Below are 27,694 nucleotides of genomic sequence, written 5' to 3' on the forward strand. Positions count from 1 at the left end.
TTGAGAAGAAAACATGCGGAAACCTGTAACTACAGGGCCAGCGGAGAAAGTGTTACTGAATTCCTAGTCTGTTGTTAGGTCATAGCTGGAGAAAAAAAAGCTCTTTGTCATGTTGGTATTTTGCTAGAAGGCAAAAGCAAAGAAATGACTCCAAGGCAGCTTAACCACACGTTAAAATTGTTCAGGAAAGAAAGGAACTCTAGCAGCTGGCTGAATGAATTGTTGAAGATGGGAGATTTCACATGCAGAACAGAGGGGGTTCCATCTGTTGCATTGGTATGATCTTCCGCTCGCAGGGGAGTGATTTCCAGACTTCAGCCAGAATGGGACACCCTTTAATTGTGCAGAGATCGTGGCCTCCAACATTTTTAGCCATCATAGCCAACAAGCTGGAACTCTAAAGCGATAGTCTTTCAGGACAGGCATGTTGGGCTTGGGTTTTTCTTGTGGGAGGACCACTTTCATTTGAGACTTTGGTTGCCTTTGATCTCACTCGAGGTCTGGAGGGTCTGACTTTCTGAAGATGACGCTGGTAACTCTGCAGCGTGTTCGATTTGTTATGGGAGATGCCTGGTGCATTCTGGCTTGATTAAAGGAATCTTATCTGTGCCCCTGTTCAGAGAGACTTGCCTTGGTTCTATTTTGTAGAAAAAAATGGGATTGGGGGTCACATGGGTTTTGAAATGCACAGTGTGGGTATTTCAGGCACGGTTTCAATATTGGGACAATACTTCGCATGTGTGAAGACCAGTGTAAACGCCAGCATTACACGTAGCTCTATTAGCTCGTATGTCTGAATTACAATATACTGAAAGATAAGAGGCTGGTTAGCAGAGAAGAGGGTTCATGCCATCACGTCGGTAGGACTATTTTATTTGTTCTTATTTTGCAATAATTCTTATGTCAGACAGACACAGAGTGCCAGTCAGTCCTTCCAGAATAGTTCCACAGCTGAAATCCTGCTCGAGTGAGAGCTTGTTTACTAGATCCAGCCTGAAGAGAATGGTCTCTCCCTTCCTTGAATGATTCTCCTTCTGGTTGGGAGCCACAACAGCCAAGAAGCTTAGGGAGAAAAGGAAGAGATGCCATCTCCTAGACCGAATTCCTTCCTTTTGCAACGTGAACAGTAAAATACTTGGAGCTGTTCTGCAATTAGATTTAACTCCCTTCTGCTATTTGAATAGGTTCCTGACATGGCGGGCTACCCTCACATCCGTTACATTTCATCGGGATTGGATGGAACTTCATTCAGAGGCCCTTTCAGGGGCAATTTTGAGGTTTGTAATAGAATAACCCTTAGATTTGTGGCAGAATTTTTGTTTCAGGGAATAAGTGGGGAGGGGTCACGCTAACTTGATTATTTTTTGTTTTTCATCATGACCTCAGGCCTTTGTTGTGGTTTGAGGACAGGTAGGCATTCAAACTTGAGAAGGCTTTTTTCTGGCTTCTACAGCAGTAGCCGCACTTAACAGCAAGAAACATGTGGCTGGGATGCAGTACTGCTTAAGTTGGCTCAATGAAAGGGAGAGTTGGTGCTAAATTGTCAAGTTCCTCCTACTTAAGTGCAGCTGGGCCTGCTTGACAGCTACGGTTGGTTATGTGGAAGAGAGAAGTTGAAGTATCAGATGCAGAGAGTTAATGCATTTTTCATGTTTTAGTTTATTGTTTAGGGAGGGCCTTCAAATGAACTATGTTCCTGGAGACAAACGGCCATTGTTTCAGGCAAAAGCCGTCCTTTCCTGTGAAGGCTGCCTTGAGGTGGGGTCACGAAATGCAGCCTTTTCCCTATGGTCATGATTACACCATCTTTAGTAACCATGGAGTAAGCCATCCACCCAACAAGGCGGAGGTCTAATTCAGTGAACTGGCTGGCCTCCCCACCCCCACCCCCCCCGTCATGCTCTGAAAACCCATGGAACTCTGTCCCACTTCATGGAGATGCCTGCAGTCCTTGGCATTCAGAGTCCAAGGTCTCCAGAACCTCCGTCGGGGCTGTGCTGCGTTGTCCCACGTCATCCATCTTTACGACATCGGAGCAGAGAAGCCAAAGACAGGTAGAGGGGCCATGGCAAATTTTCACAGGTATGGCCATTGACACCCTGGAACTGTAGAGACTGCCCCATCTGAGTTTTCAAATAAACTGCATGTTAATTAAATTGGGAAGACAGCATCATGATAGCAAGATCTTTTGGTTCCACTTTGATTCCAGGAATTAATTCATCTGGAAGAACGTTTAGGAAATGTGAATCGTGGAGCTTCCCAAGGAACAATTGAAAGATGCACTTATCCCCACAAGTACAAAAAGGTGAGAATGTCTCAGAGGTGCTTGAAGAACTTTTCTGTTAATAGTCCCTGTCCCTTCCAAAAGCTCCTCCTCGTTTCCCTATAAAGGCAAAAAAATGAAACGCTTTATAGGTTTTTACATCTCAGAATCTCACAAGTGGATGCTTTTATAGAAAGAGACAGATAATACGAAATGTTTTGTAGATTCAAGGTGTGCAATCTGGCTACAGAACCTCCCGTTTTTCCTCCAGAAGGGGCCAAATGGCATGGTTTCTGTGTTTCTGGAAGAGGTCTGCTTCTGGAAATCTAGGAACCACCCGGCGGCACCCAAATCGGCCTGTTCTGAAATAGTCAAAGCGCTAATAATTGAGTGATCAGAAGAGAAGGGAGCGTGACAGCTCTTTCTCGCCAGCCTTAACCATGATCAGCCTCTGGTTCATTTCCAGGACTGTGAGGGAATTCATGGATTGATGCCTCTCCAAGTTTCCTGCACGTAAACGGGAGGATTCCAGCGGAATCTTTCCTGACAGGTTGGGATAGGATGCGCCGGGAATCTGATATCTGATAATTTCCAGTGAAGGAGCCGTGTACGTCTGTTGCTGGGAAAACAATAAAAAAGCACGTAGCGCCCCACAAATGACAGATTTATAAACAGGGGGCATATTCCCCAAACCAGAGAATACACTTAGGACTGCTGATTATGGAGCTTGGAAAAATGAGTGGGCGTAATTGTTCGGTGTTCAGCAACTTTAACCCCAGATTGTATTACAAAGAAATAAAGTCCTGGCGTTGACTGAGGCAGCTCATGCTTGAGCTACAGCCAGAACTTTTCAAAAATCAGCTCTTTCGTGTCACTCTGTTAACATAACATAGCTTCACGACCCACCTGTGTTGGGTCATTCTTCCCCAGAAATGTGCCTTGTGTGTTTTACAGTTGGAGCGGCAAATCTGGACTCATTTCTTAAGCTGCACTAATTCCTGCTTAGTAAATACCACTGTACCTAGCTAATACCTGAATTCTATATTGTATTATTTGCATCTTATAGTACAATAAAACAAGTAGCTACCCCAAAAAATTCCTGTTCAGAAATTAAAATTTAAAAAGAATTTGGATCCCCACTCTCCCCCCAAAATTAAATTTGTTGCAAATACCTGGATTGTCAGAATTTTTATAGGATACTAAAATGGTTGTACCAGAGGTTGGGAGCTCAGGAATAGCAGCTGGATAAATTTGCTTGGCCATCTTTAATTGCATTTTGTTTAAAGTTCCATGTATGGGGGGTGGGAGGTGCATTGTTAGTTGGTGTAACAGAAATGATAATTGTGCATAAAACAGACCTCATTCAGTTTGCCAATAATGTCATCTCTGCTAATAAGGTAACAACTGATTGGTTCTCACAGAGGAAACTACACTGCAAACATGATGGGGAAGAAGGAACTGAGGAAGACACCGAGGAAAAGTGTACCATATGTTTGTCTATATTAGAGGAAGGGGAAGATGTCAGGTAAATAAATAGGAGAATTACTGGAGACACTGAACTAATGTCCTGGACCAGGTGCTGAGCAAGTCATTTTTGTAAAAGTGTCCTGCAGAAGGTGGGAATTTAGAGAGGTGTATCCTCCGGCCAGCCATTACTAGTTTGTCTCGAGTGTCATTATGGGTTGTCAGAAAATTCCCCAGGCAAATAGGAGAAACCATCCATTCGTTCTTTTTGAGGCTGACAACTCCAGGACCAGTTTAGAGTAACTTGTTTTGCCGCAAGGTCCTAGAAGCGAGATCTGAGGGAGGACGGCTCAGCTGCTTGCTGCCGCTGCTTTCGGTACGGTCTGAGAGCTCTTTCATGCTCAGGCTGGGGTCTGCCCACCAGGAGCACTGCGTGCATGGGAAACAGCGTATTAGGGCCCCCTTTCTGCCTTCTGGAGTGCAGAGCTCTGTAGCTGGCCAAAATCAGCAACATTTCTGCCTTGGGGACTGGTCATGGGGACTGCTGAGCCCTGAAACTGTCTTATTTCAACAGAGTGTCTGTGCCCCGCCTGGCGGCCAGCCAGATTTATGGCCTTCACCCTGGCAAGGCCTAGTAAAGGCTCAGAAGCAAGAAAATGGAGCGGCTGAGAGCTGCCCGTTGCCCTGTTGTAGCCACCCCTTGTCCCCAGTGGGAACTAATCCCTGGCCCCGTCTGTAAGTGTTCGTTTCCGCTTGGCAGTCTAACGCTTGCCTCGAAAGAGAAATCAGCGGGCAGAACTTGCCCCGTGTGATCCTTTTGCAGAATCGAGCCGCCTGCACTGCAACAGCCATACCGTTGGGGAAAAGCCGTATCCCTGTCGAGACAGCTTCCCTGACCTGTTAGAGAAAACGACGGCTGATGAAGGAAAGGAGGCCCTGGTCTTTCAGACAGCTGTTTCTGCTGGTGAACTCCTCATCCTTTCCTTCTTCTGTTTACAGACGCCTCCCGTGTATGCATCTCTTCCACCAAGTGTGTGTCGATCAGTGGCTAATCACAAACAAGAAGTGCCCCATTTGCAGAGTGGACATTGAGGCTCAGCTGCCAAGTGAAAGTTGACACGCTTCTGCCTCAAGCCTCTTGCTTTCCTTCTTCACGCCCATATCCTTCCTGGTACTGCAGTCAACCAAAGATGGCATGACTTACCTGTGCAGTTGTGGGAAGCACCTGAACCTGCTAGAGTGCCGTTTGTCTGCTCTGTGGTATACCTAATGCTAACCCTACAGTTAGTGTATTTATAAAGCTTATTTTCTGTTGGTTGGTTTAGCCTTTACAAATTCCTAACCTGTTTTCCCTGTACTTTTGCATGGATCGCTCCCAAGATTGCATTTCTTTGCACATGTTATGGGCTTAGTGACCCCCCCAAACTTGCAGGCAAGATTATCTGCTTTAGAAAGTAGAACTGTGTGGCCCGTCCTCCCTTTTTTATTTGTACCTAAAGTCAACCTTTCAGAGTATGATTTCACTCATTACTAACCTCAGAGTCCTTAATTTAATCAAGTATTTTAGTTTTAAATGTATAAAGATCAACTTTAAAAAAGGATATTTTTTTTAAGACATTCCTTAATTAGGAAAAAAAGCTGCTGTATACTTGTGTGGGAGAGAGACGCCAGGGGCTCCTCCCGGGCGAGCCGCGTGGAGGGCCGCGCTGGAGCATGGCCAGGGCCGTCTGTGCCCCGGCCCCACCCGCCCTAGCCTGGGAGCATCGATCGCCTTCACATCCTGTAATTTCAGACTCAGTACTCATGATTGGAGCATCCTTCTCAATCACATTTTTATGTTCTTAAACCTTCAGCACAACGCAGATATCTTTGAATGTCAATATTAAAAACATTTAGACTGCTGTCCGATTGTATGTACCATTTTCTTATGTCTAGCCATTCGAATCGCTAACATAAAACTTTACTGCTGTGAACAGCTCTAATGAACACTAAATATTTGATTTCAGCTAGCCGGGTTGTAGATACATGCAGGCCGAATAAAGCAAATACTAGGAGAACAAGGGGAAGAGCAGGGTGTCTGTCCGTCCGTCCGTCCGTCGTTTTTTGTTCCGCAGTCTTCTGTTAGGCTCATCTACTGATCTGCACAAACTGATTTTGTAAAAAAGGAAAAACTCAGCTACAGCGACGGAATCCGTACTTAAAATACCATTTCTTAAGGCAAATATCCATGACTTCATAGATTTATAAAGGTCCCCGCTCTCCGTGGGATCTGGGCGTTTTTGTTTCGTTTTTCGTTTTGTTTTGCAATTAATAAAGTTAGCTGAATCCACCTGCCTTTTGTGTTGTTTCTCAAGATCGGCCAGCCTTCCGGCCCGGAGGGCATCCCGCCGCCCCCCAGGGCCGCCGGAGGCCCCCCGGCCCGGCTCCAGCGACGCCTGCCGAGGAGCCGCTCTTCCGCCCCGAGCCGGGCCCGGCTGCGGGCTCGCATCGGTCGGGACGGGGGCAGCGAGTGGGGCCGGCTGCGCCCGCAAGACTACGGTTCCCAGAGGCCCTTGCGCCACGCGGGGCGGGGAGACGGGCCGGCGGCAGCCAATCGGGCGGCCCCCTCGACACGGCGAGCGAGCGCGCGCCTCGTGACACGCGCCGTGCGGGGGGCGTGGCCGGCGTCGCGTGCAGCGCTGTCGCCCGAGAGCGGCCGGCGGGTCCCTCCCTCGGGGCGGCGAGGGCACCGGCAGCGCGGACGCCCTTTCAGACGGAGCCCGCCGGGCGGTATCGGCGCCCGAGAAGCGAGGATGCGGACCCGGCCGGAGGGCGCCCTGCCGGGAGCCGCGCTCGGGGCGCTGCCTCCGGAGCAGCCGCGCCCTTCCGGGCCCGGCGCTTTCCGGCGGGCTAGGGCGGTCGGCCTGGTTCTCGGAGCGCGGCTGAGGCGACGCCCGGGCCCTCTTCGCGCCGCAGGGGAGGCTTCTGCCGCGCGGAGGACGGGGGACCCGCAGCCGTGCGCCGCCCCGCCCCGCCCCGCCCGCCCTCGCCGCGGCGGGCCGCTCCCGCGGGGGTCTCGGGTCGCCCCTTGCGGGGCCGGCGGCGGGCCGAGCGTCCGCGTAGAGCTCCCGCGCCGCGCCGCCAGCCGCCCGGCTTAGCAAGCACGGGGCCCGCGCAGATTCGGGCAACGGAGCAGGATGTCCCGGCGGGGCTCCGTCTCGGGCCGGGCAGAGCCGGGTTGGGCAGAGCGCGTCTGCCCAGTAAGGAGGGGAGCAGGCCGCGGAGGGCCCGCAGCTTCCCGAGCAGCGGCAGCCGCGTCCCCGTCCCCGCTGGAGGCGCCCGACGGGCCGGGAGGAAGCCGGCTCCGAAAGAGGTTCTGGGCGGCGGTTGCCCGAAGAGCGTTTCCCAGGCAGCCGCGGAAGTAGCTGAGCCCTCGGGGGGGGAGGCGCGGCCCGGTCCGCGGGGGAGGCTCGAGGTGGCCGTGCGCTCCTCGCCGGAGAAGGGCGCTCAGAGGCCGCCCGTCTCCAGCCCTCCGCGGCAGCGCTGCCAGCGAAATCCTCGGCGGGCGCGCCTGGGCCGCAGGCAGGGCCTGAGGCGGCTCCGCGGTTCTCCCGGGTCGCACCTTCTCCTGCTCCGCGCAGGTGGACCCGGGGCGCCGCTGAGCGCAAGCCCGGCCGCGGCAGTGCGGCTCCGGAGCCCGTCCTTGGTGCCGAGCGAGCTCGTCCGCGGCTCGAAGACTGCTGGGAGCAAGCGGGCCCCGCCTCGCGGAAGAGGCTGCCGGCCGCGGTTCCCGGGCAGGGGCAGGGGCGGGGGCGGCTCCCCAGACCGCCGCCTCGGGGACGTTTCAGCCCTGCGTTGGCGGGTTGGCCGGGGAAATGAGCAGAACGGCTTGCCGAGGAAAAGCAGGGCCGAGCTCTACGGCAAGCGCCAGCGGGGCCCGCGTCCGGCGCCTGCCGGGAGACGAGGCCGTCCCTTGCGTGGCGGCGCTGGCCGCGATCCGGCCTTGCCGCCTGCCTGCCTCGGCCCAAAGCGCGCGCAGCAACGCGGTTGCAAGCCTGCCTCTGCCGTCCTCGCCTCGCGGCGCACGGCCAGCCTGCCCAGAGCGCCGCAGAAGACGCCCCCACCCCGACCCTTTCGAGCCCTGGCGTGCGCGCCCACCCGGCAGGGCGGTCCTGCCTGGGCAGGACTGTCACGGCCGCCTTCCTCTTGCAGGACCCCCGACTGTGCCTTTACACTGGATGCACGGAGGGGGGCTCTCCCTGGCTGTGGGGCACATGGCCAAAAACGCGGTGCGAGTTACTAAGGATCTAGCAAAATACCCTGTAAGTATCAAATCCTCCCAGCCCCACCCCGCCCCAATCCCTTATTTTGTAGGGTTTGGCCTTACTAGCTGGGCAGGCAGGCAGCCTGAGACGTAGGCCTCTCCCTCCAGGCCGGGTCCCCTCCGGATCCAGTTTGCTTTACAGTCCGGAGGGGTGCCCTGCTACTGTGGCCACGGCGCTCCTTCCTGCCAGCTTGGGGCAGCCCAAGCGCAAGGCGTGCTGGAAGCAGATGTTTTCCAACTGCAGGGCAGAAAGCATCTGCAGGAAAGGCAAGGCAGAAGGGAGAGGCCCCCTCGTGCTCGCTAGCAGCGCGTCTGGTCTTCCCAGGAGACCGAATCCGGGGACTGGCGCTCAAAGCAGATGCCGCGTTTACGAGCATCTGGGGGAGGGATGGGGCGTCACCTAATCCAACTCTCGCAAGTTGTGCTCGCCAGAGAGGATGGCGAAGACCGAGCGGCCGTTGGAGCAGCTGTGGGAGATTGTGTAGTGCTTCGTGGGTTCGGTAGGGTCCCTCGGAACATCACGCAGGCTGACCCAACCCTTCTTTTTGGCTTCCGTCCTGCGGGCGCTTGCTGATAATAGTAGGAATACCCTTTATTGTACCTTACCTCCTAGAATAAACTCTGAAGCGTTTGCAATACGTGCCTACTTGGAATTAACTTGCTCTTTCATCACCCCCCCAAAAAAGGGCAGATCACAGACAGTTCTCGGAGCAAGAAGGTAGATGGGGGGGCTGCAGTCACTTCCCCCCCCAAAGCAAAAGCAAGTGACTTAGGTTGCTCAGCTGAGGTAGCGTGGGATTGATTTCTAAGGCCTGGCCCTTGTCCCGCCACCCCCGACCAGGCAGCCAAGAAGAAATATTCCAGTGTCGGATTCCAGAGGATCGGCACCATCCCACAGCTGAACTCCCGCACCACCAAGGGCCTCGCGGCACGTTGGCTGAATGAATCCAAGCCGGCGAGGCGAGTGCCAGCCGGAGTCCGCGTGATCCGTGGTAGGGAAGGGGGCCTCTCGCGGTAGGCGGTGCGTAGGCTAGCGTTCTCCGCACTTAATAAAGAAGTTGCAGGAAATGCCCTTTTAAAGCCCATGTGAGCAATCGGACAATAAGGTGCCAATACTTTGCTCTGCCTGTCTCCTCACCGGGTAGCAAGAGGGACTTCCTAATAGAGTGGCTTTAAAGCTGAAGGCCTGCGGGGCACGGAGGGAAACAGAATTACTCCACAAAAAGGAAAAAAACCCTTTACCTCTCAGCCCCTTCCGTGTCTGTCCCACCTTGTAAGAGGGTGAGGGACCTTTCTGCCAGAGGAGTCTGCTTGAGCCAATGGGGCTGGCCTGTTTGTCCAGCAGGTTCTGGAGTCCGGAAACTGCCTCCCACTGCAGCCCCCCTGCCCCGGGCTGAAAGGGCAGGGCGAGCACCTCCAACAGAGCCCCACACCATGGCAACTGTAGTTTCTACGTTTTTATTGATGGGAGGGGAGCAATTAAGCCACCATGCAGGGGGCCAACGGCAGCGCAGGCCAGCCTTGGAAGCTCTTCTTAATGCTGACGTTCTTTACTAGTTGCTATGACAAGGTACCTGGGTCCCAGATGATATTCCAAGCCACCTAATTGTTGTGCATATTAGTACAGCTTTGCCTCTGACTCCTTTTTAAACGTGCCCCGGATGAAATCAGTAACCGGAGCGTACAGCTTCCTGGAGGCAAAGGGCAGCTGGGGCCGGGTTAGGAGGGCGAGGGAGGGCGTGCACGTAGAGCAAAAACAAAAGTCAACGTGGACCAGCCACCGTAATGGATCAGAACAAACTATTTGCAGCGTAGAATACTGTCTTCCTTTGGTCCTGGTGCCTTTCTGGAGTCGCAAGCGCACCTAGACAAGGCTGTAGGAGAGAGGGTGCGTATGCCTGGGGAAGGAGGAGATGGTGCCAGGTCCCAAAGAGAGAGAACCCTTCCACTTCAAAGAGGACTAGCAGCAGACTCTCTTTCCTCTGCGAAGCTGTCCACAGAGGAAATGTGCATAGACCGCCACTGCTTTGTTAGATAATTCAGAAGAAACAGCACGGCAACTAGAGGCACTTGAGAAATGGAACGAAAAACCCGCCCCCCGTAGCTCTTCTAAATCTGTCACAGAGCATCTGATGCTTTCCAGAACTCTGCTTTTTAAAAAACAACGGAATGTAATTTGAACACATTCCTCTTCACAAGAAAAAGAGTTAAATAAAATAAATAAATCCCTGGCTTTGTGGGCTTTGGCTTCTCGTAAAGCAGACGCATCCTCTTTTTAACCTCGCGGAGGAACGGAAGACCCACGTTCTAGACTTTGCTTACAGCGGCAGCTTCCCGCATAGCTCACGGGGTTGGAAAGCGTCTCGCCGGGCATCTTGGAGCTGCTCCAGGGCTTCTCGGGACAGAGTTATACCTTGGTCACATAATTATTGGGAAAGAGTCCTTGTTTGCCTCTTAATCTGCCTGTCCACCAGCCTGAGGGATCTGGAAAGAAGGAGAGTTAGCTGGAGGTAAGTTTGCCTGTCCCAGACCCAGAAGACCCCCCGAGCTGCTTATTCTGGTATTTCAGGCCTAAGAAAGCGGACTGCCGTGGGGCACGAGTGAAGCGCGTCTCCAAAGCCTCAAGATAAACCCTATCGATGCCTAAAGACTTGTCTTTTTTTCCCTTTTTGGGGGGGGAGATCCGGAAGAAATCATTTTGTGTAGTGTCCAAATGGGGGAGAGTAACAAGCTAATCCAAAATTAGGTTATTGAGTAAACAGTGATAAATAACAGGGCATAAGCAGAACTGAGATTTAAGACTCCCGCGCTATTCCAAGGCAGCAACTTTAGGTTATCCGATAAAACCGCTGCCAAGCCATACTTTGCCTTGGCAACCAATGCCCCTTCGTGATAAGCATCGTGGCTGAGAGCCGAGGCAAGACACAGGCTTTCTCTCCGAGGGCCCAGCTGCCAATCTGGTCCCATTCTGGAGGGGCAGAGATGGGCCAACGAGGGGATACATCACCTGCGTTTCAGACGACACAGGAATGATAAACTCTTGTCCCTTATCTGAATATTCGGTAGTCCAGGTATATTAAAAAATACGATGGGGTGAGTTACAAAACGGAGCCCTTGGGTTTCGTAAAATAAAAAGGCAATTTCCGCCGGGAGTGCGCTGCGCTGCTCCTGAATGCTCGCCACCTCAGAGGGCAGAGGCGGCTTTGGAAGGCCAAACCACTCTGTGCGCCCAGGTCACTGCAGTTCACTTAACAGCCCGTGGCTTCGTGGGCCTGCGGAGAGGGGCCTTACCTTCTCGGATGAGGTCAATGATGTCGTTGGCATTAAAGCTGAGCTCGTCTGTGTCTTGCGCATCGTAGGCATACAGTGCCCTGCATTGGGGTACCTGAGGCTTGGGCTTGGGCTGGGGCTTGGGTCTGCCCCCAGCAGGTGGGGGTCGGCTCGTCGTCTGCCTGCGGGCACTAGAGTCACGGAGGAAGGCCGTCAGGTGGCAGGACCTGGCTGGGTTATCTGTCCCCCCAGTGCAACCTCCCCCCACCCACTCACGCACGTGCACAGAACATAATATTTACTAGAGAAAACCAAGTGTCGTTATCCACACGTGGCATCCTTAGAATGCTTCTTCCTTTGCAGAACACGAGCTCCAAAGAGGAGAGGCTACTGCTCATCTGTAAAATGGGGTGGCCTACCTTGCAGGGAGGACTGGAGGGCACACAAGGTGAGTTCACAAAGGCCAAGAGCTCTAGATGGGATGCTGCTGTTGTAACTGGTGAAGGGCTCTAGCCTTTCCATTTTATATCAAAAGAAAATTTACCAAATGCAAGCCCGTGAGAGTTTCTAATGCCGTTCTCTCTGAGTTGGACTGCAGTGCCTATCCGCTTTGGCCACCACTGCCAATACTCAGAACGAGGGCAGGAGATACTGAACGTTTCCAGAAGGGGAAGAGGGGCTTAACGGGCAGTGATCCATTCAGTGAAAACACGCACATTAGGAACTTCCCCTAGCAGGTGGTGATAGGGGCTGTGCTCCCCCAACTAAAGTTGGGGGGGAGCACAGCTCAGCTGCAAGGGGCCACCCAGTGAAGCGGGAGCGACGTCTCCAGAAGGGGTGGCTTGGTTTTGGCATTTTGCGGTTTGCGTGAGTGACGGGAGCAGGAGGCCTCTGGGTGGCATACTGCTACGACTGAGGGGGCTTCAATGCCACACGTGGCTTTTCCTTAACAGCCTGTTCTGTTCGGGATGATTAAACAATCAGTCACGGAGGACAGGCATCGCTGAGATGAAAAGGCCTTGATTTTGAAAGGCACCCAGCGTCCGTTTTGGATCAGCCTTTTCTGCCTGCTGAAGTATCCAGGCGCAGCTTCCAAGGCAGCGTTCCTTCATTCCTTCACTCATTCCTGCAGATGTACTTCGGACGCCCCACACAGCACACCTCATCTCTGCTACCAAATGCAAAGACATGGCTAAGGGCTGCGTTCTCAGGGCTACAAGGGAAGGGCAGCAGTTTTGTGGCTTCCTGGTAGCTCTGAGGGGCTGCTAAATGTGCCCGGCCTGCTCCCTTCCTGGACCGTGACCGCCTGAGCGAGTCTGCAGAGGCGAGGCGGGCAGAGCAGCAGGCCCACCGGGCCTTTCCCAGAGCCCAGAGAGGAGGCGGACGGCGCAGCTGCCTGCAGCCAGCCCTCCAGCCCCCAGGCGCCTGCCTCTTCAGACAAACAAGCAGCCGTTTTGCACAGAGGAGCTCGACCAAGCGGATGCTGCAGAAGGCTTACCCGGCGGCACCTTGCTCTGGCACTCTGAGGAAGTCCAGGTTGCTGGGCTGCTGGGATATCCTGCCAGATCCCCCCGAGACCCGTGGCAGTGGTGGGCACGCCATGGAGGTGTACAGGCTCTTCTGACTAGCCCGTTGGCTTGCTAGGCCCGAAGGGTGCAGGGGGTGTTGCTGGATCTTTATCACTCCATTCTGTAGACCTGAAAGGAACTCGAGATGAAAACGCCCAAGAGCCAACCCCCCGTGGCCCGTTCATGGAATGGCTTCCCCTGAATTTCTTCCCAGGCGTGTTGTTCAACTGTCACGCTTTGGACCAGCAGGGAGCCCTCTCCTCTATGGCCCAGCTTTCCGCCACGAGGCGTCAGGTGCCACGTTGCTCCCAGCCACTTGCATTTAGCGCACAGCTGCCCCCCAGCTTGAAGTCTCCCTGCAGTCCTCATGTCTCGAAGCCCTGAGCGGGATTCTCCTCCAGAAGAGGCTGGCCACACACGTGGCGTGAATCCTAGCTGTTCCATTTTTTGGGTTGGGTTTTATGTATTACGCAGACCCAGCCATCGTGACGGATACCACAGATGCAGATTAAAAGAAACCACAGCTTAGTGCAGTCATTTTGAATCTGTTGCTGATTGTGGCTGATGATACTGGTGTTGGCCTGGACAGGGGACAGCCACCTCCTCTCAACCACCGAGCTCACAGAGTGGGGGGGGATCCTGTCCTCTGCTCAAGCTGCCTCGTGCGCAGAGGAAGGCAGGGTTTAATAATGAGAGACGCGAGATGGAATATCCTTTAGGGACAACGGATTTGGAGCCGGTTCTGAGAGCTTACCGGGGGGCGGGGGAGCAGCCCGCATCGGATAGTTCTGGCCCGGCATCTTGCTGGGAAGCCCTCCAGGCTGGGTCCTGTCCCTTCTGGTGGGTCCTGCAACGCAACCCAGAAGTCACTCAAGCAGCAACCATTTGCTTCAAGCGGTGGTGTGCCTGCCACTAGCATCCCCCACAACCTCTGGGTATCTGTACTTACGGGCATTCTTTGGCAGTCCAGGCCCGATGCTGACCTGCAGCACTTTATTGCTCGGCCTGAGAACGGCCACGTCTCCCTGACCTTGACTGAACTGCACTTGGCGAGAGCCACCAGCCTTCCACGGCCCCCAGTTCTCCTTCTTCAGCTTCACCTCGAGTCTGGCACAGAAAGGAAGAACAACAGTAAGGGGGGGAAGCCAGACTCCCCCTCCTGGGTCTGTCTCCTTGGCTGCAGGACCCTTAAGAGCACCTCTGGAATTCCTGAGGACCTCCACCTCTGCAGGACGGTTTCGCTACTTCTTGGGGTCAGGAAGTGACACCAAGGAGATGTGCAGACCCAGGCAAAATTAAATGAAGAAGCTCAGCAAACAACGTGGCTGTCCCTACCCGCTTTTTAGAAAACATGATGCGCATCATGCATCCACCATGCAGGACATTGGCTGCTGACAGAGCAAATGTGACTGATGCATTTGCTATCTCGAGCAAAGCTAAAAATAGCAGCTTCCTCCAGCCCCTTCTCTGTATTTGACCATATCAAACAAGGGATTTCAGCAAAAATGTCTTCCCTGATTCCAACGCAAAGGAGGAGCGATTTGCCTAAGGGAGAAATCTGGGTGGGACGTTCATCTCCTTTCAGTTTGCTTCTGCCTAACAGAGCTGGGGGTCTTCTTTGTAACCCCTGGCCCTTGAGGGAGAGAGAAAACGGCCATGGTCAGACTCCCCCAGAACTGTTGTGGCGGTGAGCCAATTGTTTGTTTCCTGTCTCTCTCCTGCTTAGTTTAATGCGGAAGGCAGGTGGTAGGGAAGAGGTGCTCCTAAGGGGCCCAGGAGAGGCGGCGTGGGCAGAGATTGGACTCTGAGGAGCCCGGCTCGCGTCCTGCCACCTCTCGGAGGCCCACAGTCACCCCTGTGTTTCTAGCAAGGACCAGGCTTCCGTCACCGACTGTGCTGCGGGATGGGGCAAGGGAGATGGTCTTGTGAGGCGTCCCCGGGCGTGCCGTTCGCTCCTAGCTTTGTCCCAGGGCGGGCAGAGCTGACTTGGCCTAACCTGCAGGAGCCTCTCCTGCAAGGCCCACTCACGTGTTGCTGAACTTAAGAGGTAGCCGCCTCTGCGTCTTCTCCTCGTAGCGCTTTGACAAAAGGCTCAGAAACTCGGTCTTGAAGATAGACTCAAGGAGACTGTCATACTCTTGCTCGTGTAGGACAAAAAGGTCATCCTGCATTGTGCTGGGAAAGGAAAGTTGGGGCGCAAGAAATTCAGAGTTTGCCTCTCCAGGGAGGAGAATTCTACACAAAGATCTGGCTTTGTTTCAAGCTTTACAAAAGTCTACAAATTATATTAGTATTAGAGAATAGAGGGGTTATAAAAACCACCTTTAAAATGGCATCGGGGCCAGGTAGTCCCATTACATATCAGCGCCAAGGTGTAAAAACCCCACCTAACCACTTCTGCAGGAGCATTTGACTTCTTAAAAAGCAATCATGCTACTAGGGTGTCTTTGTGTAAATAAGAAGCAGATAGTAATGGTAACTGTTTTCAGAATATCATGAACTACAAATAATCATTTTTAATTCATTAAATCAGAATCCGGGACTAAGTGGATTTTACTCAATTTCTGATTATGCTAATGATGTTTATATGCATTGTGTAGTCAAGGAGCAAATTAACACGCTTCGTAAGTGATGTAAAAGAGCGCGAGGTGGTGAGTCCATTCTGAAAGCGGCCCCCCCCAAATATCAAAGCCCCGTTCCTCTTTGCCCCCTCCATCCAGGTCTTTCCTTCCTTCCTTCCTCTGAAGAAAGGCAGCCCTGACCTTAGTGAGACAGAGAGGATCCTCTCCACTTCAATCCGCCGCTTGAGAACCTCCTTCACGAGGCCTTTATCTGGTCCCTGCTTCACCTTTTCACGCCCAATCAGATACACACATTTAGGAGAGAGAATGAGGTCTCGCTTGATGCCCTGAAACGAGAACGGATCCGTGGCTGCTGCTCTGCCCGCCCTCGCCAAAAGGAGAGCCCATTCCCAGCCTTCACGTAGAGGAATGACAAGATCCCTGGGTACGATGGATGAGCCAAGGGGTTTCGATATCAAAACTAAGAACGTTCAGTATGAGCGTTGCTGCTCGCCCGCAGGCCCAAACACCTGGGATTCTCTCAGCTTGCATGGAACAGATGGGAAAGGTGCAGAAGAATGGGGGAGTCGAGTACTCCCCTGTGGATCAGCTCTCTGGGAAGCCTGCGAAGGCAGCCCACGGTTTGTCTCGGGACCTTGGATTAGCACAGGGCTTCTCTTGGGGGTCCTGTGATTAGGGAATGTTCCCCGCACAGACCTTCAGGGTCCTCCATTGTTCTTCCCTGCCCTTAGGCTGGATTATCAGTCACAGCCTCACAGTCCACATCCAAGCCCTTAAGACGTTTTGCTGTAGGGTGGGTGATATTAATTTTAGTAAGCACGTGAATCAGCCCGTCCACCCGGAGCCCTTGACCAGATTCAGTGTCATTGTGGGTGGGTGTGAGGCAGAGGGGAAGGGTCTTGTGCACGACAGCATCAACTTGCACAGGCTACAGCTTTCCATCCGAAAGCGCCGTTGTTGGGCCCCGGGCCCCCAGAACGAGCAGCGAGAGAAGAGCAGCTGACTTGTCTGCATGCACTCTGCAACTGGGCCACATGGCCATCAAGAAAAGCCTAAGCTAAATGGGCACAGAGGCAACATATCCAGTTTACTTATATACCTTAAATCGCCTGTCGTACTTGGTGACGATGTCAGCAAAATCTATCTTTTCCCGCTTGCCCACAAATTGGCGTAGCTCTGGATGGTCGTCCATGCCAATATAGTCCCCCACAAAGTTCCTGTTGATGCTGTTCCGCCTCCTCTCTTTCTTGTTCAGCAGCAGATCTGAGGCTTTGCCAGGGAAGAACAGCGTTACTTAGTGATACCAGGGACAAAAAGAGATTCCATCACATGGACTTCAGATACTGACAATTTGTTGCACGTGCCAGGACTGAGCCTTGAAGAATTGAGCCTAGGTTCAGCCATAACATGTAGGATCTAGACTTTGTCAGACCAAGTTGGAGAAACCTGGCTGTGATCCCTTCTCAAGCCCACTTCCTAACCTTTCCAGAGACGATTCATTTTCTTTATGGCTTCTGCTTCTCTCTCTCTCTCTCTCTCTCTTTTCAGCTCCTTTATACTTGGACTGAATAACACATTGGGGTAGAAACCAGAGCTTTGCTTCACACTGTACCTAAATGGTTACATTCAGGCCTTTGAGGCCTGGCTGCAGGATCATTTGGTTGGTTGCATTTCTCCGGCCACCCAACTCAAACAAGGTGACTCTGGGCAGCATGCAAGAATGTCAACAAGAAATACAGCCCCCAAAAGAAAGCAGCGCAATGCCTTAAAAGCCAACCAAAACAGTAAAATGGCAACCAGGCTCAAATATGCTGCAACTCCACCAATTTGGGGTCCACTCATCTGGAACCACAGGCCTGTGGGGAAAGCCGGACCTTGACTGCCCTTCTGAAGGCCTGCAGGATCAGAGGGGGCCCGAATCTCAGGAGCTAGAGAAGATGAGGATGACGGTGGTGGCTGAGAACATGGAAGTTGCGCATCTGAGGCAGCGTGCACACAGGCATATACTCATTCTGTAACTTCTTGAAGAACAGAAGACACCCATCATCCATCTTATTACATACAGTGAATCATCACAAATACCTTCTTCTCTCATTTGTACATATTTCTTCCTCGCGATGTGTTTCCTCCAAGCCTTCTGGATGGCCCGCGCATAGCCATCATACTTTCGTTCCCTCATTTCCTCCAGCAGAAATAGCTGCAAGAGAAAGAAAACCCTTCGCTGGTCCAACAGCCCTATCTTGATCCTTTAATGAGTGCTGCCTCTTGGCTCAGCAAGAAGCAGAAGGAAGCAGAGTCTCAAAGAAGGCTGTCTCTCAGAGTCTCGCAGAAACGCAGTGACAGAACAGCAGGCCCAACTCCCAATCTGTGGGTGGAGAAAGGCCTTCCAGTCCATTTGATGAAGCTTCTCCAAAATTCAAGGGGTAACTACTTTCCAGAGAACAGTGACCCCTTGTAGGAGATCTTGGCACCATTAAAAAGGGCAGATAGGGAAACCAGGAGGCTTGATCCGCAGGTCCCCCCAAGACACACTTTTCTGGGATCTACATCTTGGGTGGGGAGAGAAGTGCCTTTTGGATTCTCCGTCTCCTGCTCTGAAACATCTCAAGCAAGTTCCACGGGAGCTTTGTTTCGTTCTGTTTGATTTCAAAAGTAACTATTGGAGCACAGACTGAGGTCATTCTGCCAAGTTGAGAAAATATGGAATAATTCAGGAAGTCCTTAGATACGCAGGTTCATCTACCTTAAGGGAAAGCATATTTCTACTTAGTGAATAAGAGGAAGCTATTTTCGGAAATGAAAAGCCATTATTCTAAGTGGCGTTAGGGAGTTGTGCTGCCTCCAACCAAATGACCAACATCCATTCTGCATGCACACGGGTGAAGTCCTGACCCTCTGGGATTTGGCTCTGAGAGAGACCCTTCTCATCACCTGCAACCAGGGATGCTACCTAGGACTAAACCTGGAATGTCCTTTTGTATCACCACAGAAATTCATGCCTTCCACTCCAGGACCACCAAATAAGAAGGAACAGCCCCGCTGTTGGAACCAGAGTCTCTCTTGCATGAAAGCTGTCTCGGGGGGGCGGTCCCAAGAGAAGGCTTGACCCATCCATCTCACACTGCAGTTGTCCCTCAAGTGGTACACTTCAAACATGTCAAACTGCCATCTTTTCCAGCTGACTAAGTTATGGAAAGTGTCGTCTGACACGTTTGGAAGCGTCCTTTGGAGGACTGCTGTCTTGGAGTTTCTAAATGACCCATCACGTGGAAATGAGCAAGCCGTGTTTCACTGTGCTGTGACCAGTTTTGCTCTTTCAAAACAATCCCCTGCTTCCTCTTCTTCCAGCACTTCTCCTGTTTTGCTCTAGCTCTTAGCTGGAGCAGAAAGCTGGCAGAACATCCTGCTCCCCCAGCAAGGTGATTTACATGATTCACTCCCAGCAGTCGTACTAATTGCAAGCCGTCTATCCAAACAGAGCTGCCCCTCTGCTGTAATTAAGGTCCACGTCAGACACACTTCCTGTGTCCAGAAAACCCCAGCTAGTGACTTGCAAGTAAACAAACAAACAAACAAACAAACAAACTGCTTGTGACATACAAGAAAAGCTGGAAGCAAAAATGAAAAGGGACTTTTTAATGAAAACGAATGCTTTGTCTCCACTGCTGTTCCTTCTCAAATCAGACCTTCTTAGCCCCCTCCACTGAACAGACACAGCGGATTCACACAGTTGGATGGATTCATACAACATTCCAAGCCAAAATCAACAAACCTCTTTGTGGCTGTTGTTGTGTTATGTGAACAAGGCCAGTAATTGTACAGACCTTTGAGGTCTTACAACCGACTTCCTAAGACCCCAGTGGGAAATTGGGAATCGTCTCCAAAACAGGCAGACTCTCCTCCTGAGCGCACGCGTCAGAGGCTGACTCCAGTTCAAAAGCTTTGGGCCACAGGGACCCCGTTCCCATCACATACTTTGGGGAGCAAGGAGGAAAAAAGAGGAGCTCTGTATTGTAGGACAGGACGAGTGGGACGGTCACCCTTGACCTGGGGCAGAGTGGTCAGGACATGTCTGTACCACAACTCATGATTAAATCATGCAAGGGGTCCATAGCGGAGAGTTCTTAGTGCCAAACTACATTTCCTGGGGGGGGGAGTGGGGAGGTAACTGAAAGTCTCAGGAAGTATAAAATCAAAAGCAGGTCAAAGAGACACAGCTTCACCCTCCTACTCACAGACTCTGGTGCTTTGATGAAGATTTTAGTCCTCCCGAGCTGGTACTGGTCAGGATCCATGTTTACGGAATGGAGCAGGTGGAGAACGCCCTGTTTTTCATCTCCCTTCCAAAAAGGCCAGGTCTCTTTGGTCAGGATGGCATACCTTTAAGGAGAGACACTGCACGCTCAGTCTGTGAATGGCTCAAACGCTCATTTTCCAAGGAGAACCTGCCCTCTTTGCATATCAAATGTCCCAGTTCAACCTGTGCCAGAATGCCTGGTGGGGGCAGAGCTGGTGTATGGGAGGGTGGACCCATGGTTTGAATCGAGTTGTTTTGCAATTTCTGTGTGGTTGGTTTTCCCAAGAACCTCGCAAGGTCTACAGCTAGGAAGCAATAGGGTGCCTGCTGGATACTTTGACTACAGCTCCCACAGTCCCTTGCCACCCACCATGTTGGCTAGGACTATTGGATGTTAGACCACAACATTGATCAGGCACCAGACTGCCTATTCCTAATCTTCATAAAAGCAGTATATCCAGCTGAAGAAATAAGGTACTAAACTGAGAATCTTTTAAGTTGAGCAATCATAACTGCTTAGTTCAAGGATTCAAGGGGTTCAAGATTCAAATCCATGCAAAACATCTTAGTTCAAGATTCAAATCCATGCAAAATATATTCCGCAGAAGAGGAAACCCTGGAGACATTTGGAGGACACCTGGCTGTCCTTCCCTCCCGCTTTAACAGCGTGCGGAGAAACAGGTACCTCTGCAGGAATTTTTGGAACACTCGTCTGTAGGCGTAACCTGCTCGGCGAACTCGGATGTTTTCCCTGAGCCCCAGGTACTCCACTTGGTGCTTGACCCTGCAGGGAGAGGGTTAGGAGTTGAGCCCAGTTAACCAGGGAGGGGGCAACAGCTGCTTTCATGTTCGAAACGAGGGGCACAAGCGGTCAGCAACTGACTGAACGGGAAAAAAGGACCGTTTCAAGGGACAACTGGCTGCCCTGGAAGGAAGTGGCTCGCTGAGAGGCATTTTGAAAATGGCCTTTTCTCAGATAAAAAGAAAGGCGGTTTAACGTGTTCTGGGTCGTTGACACTGACAAGAACTGGCAAAACTGTAAGAAAGGGAAGGAGTATTGTTTATGCCTTTCCCCCGGCATTATTCCAATTTCAGAAGGCAGGCATCCGTAAACAGTTTATTCTGAACTATCCTCTCTTTTTACAACCATTCCGTTTAGAAGAATGATGAGAATAATTACTTTAAAAATGCAGGCAGAGGAACAGAGGTGTATTATCACAGAAAAAAAGAATGTAATGGGATTTTTAAAGCCTGAATTATCTTGACAACATAGCTTGGGACAACATGGATGTCAGAACTGGGAAACTAGCTTCCTGTGCTCACCACTCACAACTAATAGACGATGCATCCTGTGCTTGGAAGGAGCATTTTCAGCAGCATGAAAGTGGAAAAGGCAGCGGGTGTCCCCCACTGACAAGGGCCCAACCTGTGCAAGCCCCGTCAAACGGGCAGGGCGGTGCAAGGGGCTCAGGCCGGAGGCCTTCACAGTGCGGCCTGAACCGCCCGCCTGGGTTTTCTCTCCCCACTCCCCCTCTTCCCGTTGCAGAGGAAAGGGGGGCGCATAGCCCACCGGCACCCCCTCGTTTCTGCTCCGGCCTTTTCAGGGAATCCATACCTGCTTTCCTCCCAGTCGTGAGGCTTTTTGGTTTCGTTGGGCTTGATGCAGCGGATATAATGGGGGGTGCATTTCACCAGGGTGCCCACCAGGTCGTTGGCTTGTTTCTGCAGAACAGAGAAAAGGGAGTTTAAAGTCTGTTGCGGTTTGCTTACAGCAACGACAGCAACAATTCTGTCCGCTCCTTCGGCAAAAACAGTGGATCCTGAGGGATTCCGCTAGTGCCCTGAAGCCCCTGCGTCTGGCCAACCCTGAAACTTCGGTTGTGGGGAGCCGTTCGGCTTCTTCTAGCCCGGGGGCTTCTCTGCTCGTCCACTGCTGGGGCGCCGTGGGCAGAGCACTTAGGAGGGCAAAGGGGCAGCAGCCCACTCCTGCTGAAGGCGACTCTCTGTGCCAGCCCAGAGCAGAGGGACCAAGCAGGAGGCGAGTGCTGCCACCCCACCGCACAGAAAGCCAGTGGGGGGCCAGACCATACAAGCGCACGCACACGGAGCTGGGTTGTCATTGTCCTTTGCGGGAGGAGCAAAGGGCAGGGACAGATGAAGACGTAGCCACGCGGGCCTGATGGACAACTGCCAGATGCTCTTTCAGTCCTGCACTTTGGCCAAATCTTGCTTTCCCGTTACATTTCTGCTGGGCTCTTGTTTTTACATTAGGTTTCAGGCAGGAGCATCTGGACACTCCTGAAGTGACCAGAACCCGGAGGCCCTCCAGGTGCTGGAGAAGCAAGGTCCCCTCACATGCCACCGCCCCAAAACACCCACCTTGATTTTGCTGCCGGCGGTGGTGGGTCGGCCTTTCTTATCGGCTTGCAGGTTCTCTGGAAACAGCGCCTTTATAAAAGGCCTAGGAGGAGCAGAAGCAGAGGGAGAGGCGGTGAACTTAGTCCTCTGCGGGGTGCAACCAGCAGCCCCGGAGGCCCTGCTGACCAGCTTGGCTAGAAACGGGGGTGCAGATTCCTACCATTTTGAAGCAGGAAGCCCAGTGAGACGGTAGCACAAGCCCCACATAAGCCCAGCGTAACCCTAAACGCAGCATTAGGAGAGCAGGAACACAAATCACGGCCCAGCCCGCCCGCCTCGTCCCCATGCCTGCCCCAGCCCTGGCCGCCTTCCAAATGTCCCGCGTGGGCCTCGGCCCCCACGGGTTAGCCGCCTCTGACAGAATCAGCCAAGACGTGAACCATTCTGACCCACGAAGCAGCAATGACAGTATTTTTTGTATTTAAGAAACCCAAAGGCTGCGGGGCCTTTATTCCACATTCCAATTCTGGTTCTCATATCCTGGAGCAGGACGTGGATCTCCTTTAGCTTCCCTCACATCTCACGAGCCAGCTGTCTACAAGCTCTCACGCCATTTCTGATTAGCTTAGCGTCTGTTCTGTTGCTCTTAATGTGTTCGTTTCTTCGAAATCCATTTTTGCATCCCCAAGCTTTTGTGCAAGCCTGCACTTCTTCCTGGCTTGCTTAAGATTCCCTCCTTCCAAAAGGAGGTAGGGTGCTTTTTGTTTTTGGAATAAGAGCTTTCTTGGCACCGCTTGCCAGTGATGCTGGGGATGGCCTGGGCTTTGGGAATACTTTTCCAATCTTGTAGAATACCCGCTGAGCTCCTATCGCTGCCATCTTGAGTAACCCACAAATGTCCTGGCAAGATCTTACATGTAAATGCATCCTTAAACATAAGAAAGCCTGTCTTACGTACAATTCGCTGCTTTGCATAAGTTCAATCAAGTCCATGAACAGAACATCTCGGTTCCTCTCACAGAATCCATCCATGTCATACGAAACCTGATGGGGAGAAAAGGGAGTAATCCAGCCTCAACTTGCTTGGCAAGGAAGAGGCCCTTCTCCAGCAGAAAAGCAAAGCGGTGCTCACTCCCAGTCTAGAATTTTGACAAATCCAGCCATCAGTTAAACCATAGTGTAAAGGAGCCATGCCACCAGTTAAATTGGACAAAAGCTCTGATATGGCCATTCTGGCTGGGCAAATACTCAATTTGGAAAGGTACCTTTCCAGCATAATGGTGGATGATGAAGCCCTGATTCCAGCTGTTGAAGTGCTCGTGAGTCCCGATCTGCATCTGCAGCTTCTGCAGCAGTGTCTGGTCTGCCCCTTCCCCGACCGCATGCATCGTGGCGCAGACATCATCCAGGATGCTCATGATGCCAGGTGGGTTCTGGGGTGCCAACAGAAACGGAAGCAAAACTTAGGAAGGACACTGGTCCTCAGTGTTGGGGCCTTTTAGGACTGAATGGTATTGGAAGGCTTTAGTTAGAGGGTTGCTGACCACAGTGGAAAGGATTGTAGCCCTTTCTCAATTCAGTTCCTGGCATTGCCAGTTAACAGCGTCAAGGAAGGGGCGAGAGAGATGGGCCTGGGGCTGTGGAGACCATCCCACACTTACCACTTTGTTCTCGATGAGGTCACAGACAATTTTGTTGTTGAAGTAATCAATGGGCGTCCAACGAATCCCTTCCTGAACGTATTCCTCCTACGACACAGAAAGGAAGGCTTGGCAACGCACCCAGAGGAGCTCTGAAGGTACGTGCTGAACCTTCTTGACTCAAGAACCCAGCCACATCCAAGCTGCTGCTTCATAGAGAGACACGATGGAGTTGTCCGCTGAAAGCAGGGAATGGCTGTCCTTCGCAGAGAGGACCACTCTCCCCAGGGCCGAGGGCCAAGTGCGGCTGCGTCTGTTTACTTACTAATGGCAGCCTAGCCTACCTAGTGTGAAAGGCTATACGGAGCAGGCCTGCCAAAATCCCCTCCTCAGAGCAGCTAAAAAGCCCAGGGTCAAAAGATCAGTGCAACCACTTTGAGATCTGCCATGTTTAGTCGTGTTGCTGTGACTCTTAGAGCAGTGGATGCATTTTGAAGAACTGAGATAGAGAAAGGAAGCATCGTTACAACCGCTGCCAGGATAAATATTCTTGGCAAGAAGTCCATAAAAAGCGGTTTATGGGCTTGCCCAGTCAACCCTACCTTTGTGGGCCCAAAGGGGAAAGCCACCCTGCTTTTGCAGAGCTCAGCCGCAGGAATTGCCAGGTGTGAGCAGGGTTGGACCTCTGAGCAGCCCCTAGGCTGAGCAAGGAGGGAGATGCGGGGAATCGGGAAGGGATAGAGCCAGAGTGTCAGTGTGGGGGTTTCAGGGCCTACGGAGAGTCGTTTTGTTTGGGCACTACTTAGCATCTGTTGGCTTGAAAGGAGCAAGGTACCTCCTAGGATCTTGTCCCACTGTTGGGGGACTAAGTCTGAACCCTAAATAAATCTCTGATCTGGCTGGCATTATTCAAAGACAAAGGCTCCGTACGGCAAAGGGCACTCCTCTTCCTATTTTCACAGGCAGCGGCTCTAGGAGTCACCTCCGATGCTGGAAAAACAGTCTAATAGGCTGCGTCCAGGTGAAACACAGCTGAACATCGGTGTAGGGATTGGCAGGTTTTTCCATTACACAGAACTCTTCCTCTTTTAATTGCTTTGCTACCTGATGAAGAGCGCCTAGTCACGCACTCTTCGGAAAAGCACAGCTCAAGGAATGAGATGCACCAGAGTGGTTTAAACAACATCTGTGGTTCCCAAGAGGATTTTAGGGAGCAAAATCAGCAAATGTACATGCTCTTCAGAATGGCAGGTAGCAAGGGAAAATAAAAGCAACCCGCCGTTCTCTTTGAAAGAGGCAGGCAGGCAGGAAATGGAGAAAACAGAAGTGCCCTCGTTTTAATTTCAGAGCCCCGTCCAACACGAGCACGCAGCCAGCCAGTTTTTCCACATCGGACAGCGAGTCAGTATCCAGGGGGAAGTCATATGATGCGATGATTGTTCTGGGACACGAGGCTCCCTCTTAGGTCACTGGATCAGAGGAGAAAATATTCCAGCAGCCATGGCTGTGTTTACTTCCAGGCTGGGCGGGCTAAACCACAACAGCTTTCTCTCCATCTTGCTTTGCAAGGCACTTTTTTAAACAATCATCAGCTGAAAAGCTTCCCATCCAGAGGCAGAAAAAAACAAGTGCCGACAGTTAGTTCCCAGGATTTCTCTCCAAGCCTTTCAGATTTACCTGCTCTGCCTTCAGGGTGAGCTCAATAAAGATCTGCTGCAGCTTTTCATTGACAAAATTGATGCAAAATTGCTCAAACCCGTTTTTCTGGAATAAGAACAAACCATGAAAAGATTAATGTAAGGCTCCCCATACCCATCTCTCTTTTTACCAAATTAAGCTGATCCAGTTGTCTTTTTCAACATGTTTTAATGACCTTCCCAGCTGAATTTTACAGGTCTGCTGTGAGCCTTTTCATGGAGGTCAGTGACCTCAGTTCTCCAAAACTGTTTCCAAAATCTGAATTTTCTTTAGAACAGCTGTTTTTGGTTCCATGCCCAGAAAAACTCAGAGCTTCTTTTGTTTTTTCTAAAATGCCTCACAGCCCCCTTTTGCACAGCTCCATTTAGACCCTAAATTCTGCCCTAGCTTACATTAAATGCTTTGTTTTAAATTAATTGATGTTTCCATTTATAGGAAGCAATACATTTGGGCTGACATCATCATCCTGCAACATTTAACCCACCTCCCTCCCCCAGATGTTTTTACTGCAGAAAGGCAAGACTAATAAAGTAGTCCTAAAACATAAATAAAACTCATTCCAGCAGCCTGACCTCACTTCATAGTCCAGCATGACCAACAGTATAATCCTGGACATGTTTGTTGGGAAATAACTGCCACTGTGTTTGTGGAACTCGCTCCTTGGTGAGCATTATCTAGAACTGCAGCCAGAGGAGAACTTTCTTGGGCAGCAAATACAGCTTCCCCAACCGTGATGCCTTTCCCTCTGTATTCTATAACCAAACAGCAGCCATTCATTTGGAGTGGGGGGGGGGATGCAGTTCATAATCCTGCTGTGGGAAGGGCACCCCACTCTCCCCCCTTCCAAGCAAGAGAGGTTTTTGCCGTGGGGAGCTGTAAAAAATATGACCTCCCACTGCTCAGCTACAGAGATCCCTACAAGGGAGAGTCTCTGCTTTCTCCTACTTAGACTTCAGCCCCTGGCTAGGGAGGGACCAACCCATCAGACAGGCAAACAGGGAGGACCATCTTCACAGCCCCAGCCAGCAAACAGCACCGGGGCATACAGTAAAAACACTGCCTTCTGCTTCAGGCTGGCTTGGAGTTACCGGTGCCGAGGCTGAGGGCTGCTTCTCGTTTTGGCCCCTGGACCCCAAGGCAGGTCCTCTGAACAACCCCCAGTGGCGCAGGGATCGAGTAATTCTTCCAAAACGGCTGAATGTCTTCCTTCCTGCAAAAGGGCTGGCAGTTTTGCTGCTACAAAGCTTCCTAATCGATCTGTAGATCGTTACCTGAAATATTTCAAAGCCGTAGATGTCCAGGACACCAATATTATACTCTTGATTATCTTTTTCCATCGCCTTATTGATGGACTGATAAAACAAAATGGGGAAAAAAGTATTCCCATGAAAACAAGGAATGTAACTTTAAAATCAATGCAATATAGTGAATTAAACCTGAGTAAAAAGGCAATATTTTTGCTTGTTAAAGGTTATTTAATGCCACTTTAAGTGCACTGAGAACTGCAAGGGCAGGCCATTCACTCTTTGCTCTGCCCAGGAAGGAACTTCACTGAGATATTTTTATGCCAGTTCTTCTGCCATACCAACAACAGGGGGCCCTGAGTCTCCCCTCCCCAAGGGCAGCACCCTCTCAATGGGCACAAAGGGCAGAGTGTTTTGGAATGTCGTCTGCAAAACGGTGATGATGCAGCAATTTGAAGTGGCTGCTTTCAAGCCACAACAGGAAGAGGCAGAAGGCTTGAAAATAGCTACTTCAAATTGCTGAATTTTGCAGATCCTTCTTCTGAAACCTCTTAGAGGAAGTACTGCTGACGAGGGATGCCAAGGAGGGATATTCTTTTGTTATAGTTCAGTGGAATGTTTTTGTGACAATCTTATGCCTTTATTGTTTGCAAATGTCTGTTAACTGCCAGGAGTCTATTTGAGGTTGGCAGTATACATAGTTTATAATAAGTGCATAAATAATCCTCATGATGGACACCACTCTCCCATTCTCTTCCAGCAACTGGGGAAACAGTATGTTGAACCACCACCTACGTCCACCAAGAAGTCAAAGACCCTGGCGTGAAGTGCTTTGGCCAAGGCGTCCCTGGTGTAACACGCTTGCTCCACGTTGAGGGTCACGTTGATGGATTCCGATTTGCCGCCCCACTTGCTGTCCATCTGCCTGCTGGTCAGTTTCTCTTTAAGCCGGCACTGGTTAATTCCCAGGAGGAAAGCCGGGAATGCCAAAACTGCAGGGTATCGAA

At 51.6% G+C, this 27,694-nt stretch overlaps 3 protein-coding genes across 13 annotated transcripts in view; 2 read left to right on the forward strand and 1 right to left on the reverse strand.

Moving 5' to 3' along the window:
• RNF111 (ring finger protein 111) overlaps positions 1 to 5,630 on the forward strand; it is a 22,406-nt gene extending 16,776 nt beyond the window's left edge. For 5 of the 9 annotated variants that reach the window (XM_088148245.1, XM_088148238.1, XM_088148241.1 and 2 more), the window contains 4 exons: positions 1,185 to 1,277; positions 2,210 to 2,305; positions 3,661 to 3,788; positions 4,727 to 5,630. In XM_088148245.1, the coding sequence (XP_088004371.1) occupies positions 1,185 to 1,277; positions 2,210 to 2,305; positions 3,661 to 3,788; positions 4,727 to 4,844 (435 nt within the window). In that variant the 3' untranslated portion in view covers positions 4,845 to 5,630. The remainder of the gene's footprint in view (positions 1 to 1,184; positions 1,278 to 2,209; positions 2,306 to 3,660; positions 3,789 to 4,726) is intronic. The other 4 variants (XM_088148243.1, XM_088148244.1, XM_088148246.1 and 1 more) reach the window with 3 other exon arrangements.
• LOC148214774 (uncharacterized) lies at positions 5,441 to 27,586 on the forward strand. The gene is made up of 5 exons (XM_088148679.1): positions 5,441 to 5,509; positions 6,082 to 6,372; positions 6,621 to 8,028; positions 11,664 to 11,748; positions 27,448 to 27,586. Exons 1-3 carry the CDS (start codon positions 5,441 to 5,443, stop codon positions 8,007 to 8,009), a joined length of 1,749 nt encoding a protein of 582 aa, XP_088004805.1. The 3' UTR covers positions 8,010 to 8,028; positions 11,664 to 11,748; positions 27,448 to 27,586.
• The window catches only part of MYO1E (myosin IE), a 49,070-nt gene continuing 30,850 nt past the window's right edge, over positions 9,475 to 27,694 (reverse strand). For all 3 annotated transcript variants that reach the window (XM_088148235.1, XM_025164208.2, XM_015887433.3), the window contains 19 exons: positions 27,483 to 27,679; positions 26,715 to 26,795; positions 25,423 to 25,509; positions 23,767 to 23,853; positions 23,371 to 23,538; positions 23,064 to 23,149; positions 22,127 to 22,208; positions 21,363 to 21,469; positions 20,433 to 20,531; positions 19,686 to 19,830; positions 17,533 to 17,647; positions 16,550 to 16,719; positions 15,631 to 15,776; positions 14,897 to 15,043; positions 13,818 to 13,975; positions 13,623 to 13,715; positions 12,799 to 12,997; positions 11,322 to 11,491; positions 9,475 to 10,514 (listed from right to left, as the gene is read on the reverse strand). In XM_088148235.1, coding sequence (XP_088004361.1) covers positions 10,438 to 10,514; positions 11,322 to 11,491; positions 12,799 to 12,997; positions 13,623 to 13,715; positions 13,818 to 13,975; positions 14,897 to 15,043; positions 15,631 to 15,776; positions 16,550 to 16,719; positions 17,533 to 17,647; positions 19,686 to 19,830; positions 20,433 to 20,531; positions 21,363 to 21,469; positions 22,127 to 22,208; positions 23,064 to 23,149; positions 23,371 to 23,538; positions 23,767 to 23,853; positions 25,423 to 25,509; positions 26,715 to 26,795; positions 27,483 to 27,679 — 2,414 coding nt within the window. In that variant the 3' untranslated portion in view covers positions 9,475 to 10,437. The remainder of the gene's footprint in view (positions 10,515 to 11,321; positions 11,492 to 12,798; positions 12,998 to 13,622; positions 13,716 to 13,817; positions 13,976 to 14,896; positions 15,044 to 15,630; positions 15,777 to 16,549; positions 16,720 to 17,532; positions 17,648 to 19,685; positions 19,831 to 20,432; positions 20,532 to 21,362; positions 21,470 to 22,126; positions 22,209 to 23,063; positions 23,150 to 23,370; positions 23,539 to 23,766; positions 23,854 to 25,422; positions 25,510 to 26,714; positions 26,796 to 27,482; positions 27,680 to 27,694) is intronic.

Source organism: Python bivittatus, unplaced genomic scaffold, assembly GCF_059951505.1.
Source record: "Python bivittatus isolate LINGU-HERP-01145 unplaced genomic scaffold, Pbiv_v1 ctg000530_np1212, whole genome shotgun sequence".
Classification (NCBI taxonomy): domain Eukaryota; kingdom Metazoa; phylum Chordata; class Lepidosauria; order Squamata; family Pythonidae; genus Python; species Python bivittatus.

Excerpts from the sequence above, each read along its gene's own strand:
- LOC148214774 (XM_088148679.1), top strand. The coding sequence starts at position 5,441 with ATGGCCAGGGCCGTCTGTGCCCCGGCCCCACCCGCCCTAGCCTGGGAG. Across the intron at positions 5,510-6,081 it reads ATCGATCGCCTTCACATCCT|ATCGGCCAGCCTTCCGGCCC; the intron begins GTAATTTCAGAC and ends TTGTTTCTCAAG. Across the intron at positions 6,373-6,620 it reads CGCGCCTCGTGACACGCGCC|GGCGGTCGGCCTGGTTCTCG; the intron begins GTGCGGGGGGCG and ends CCGGCGGGCTAG.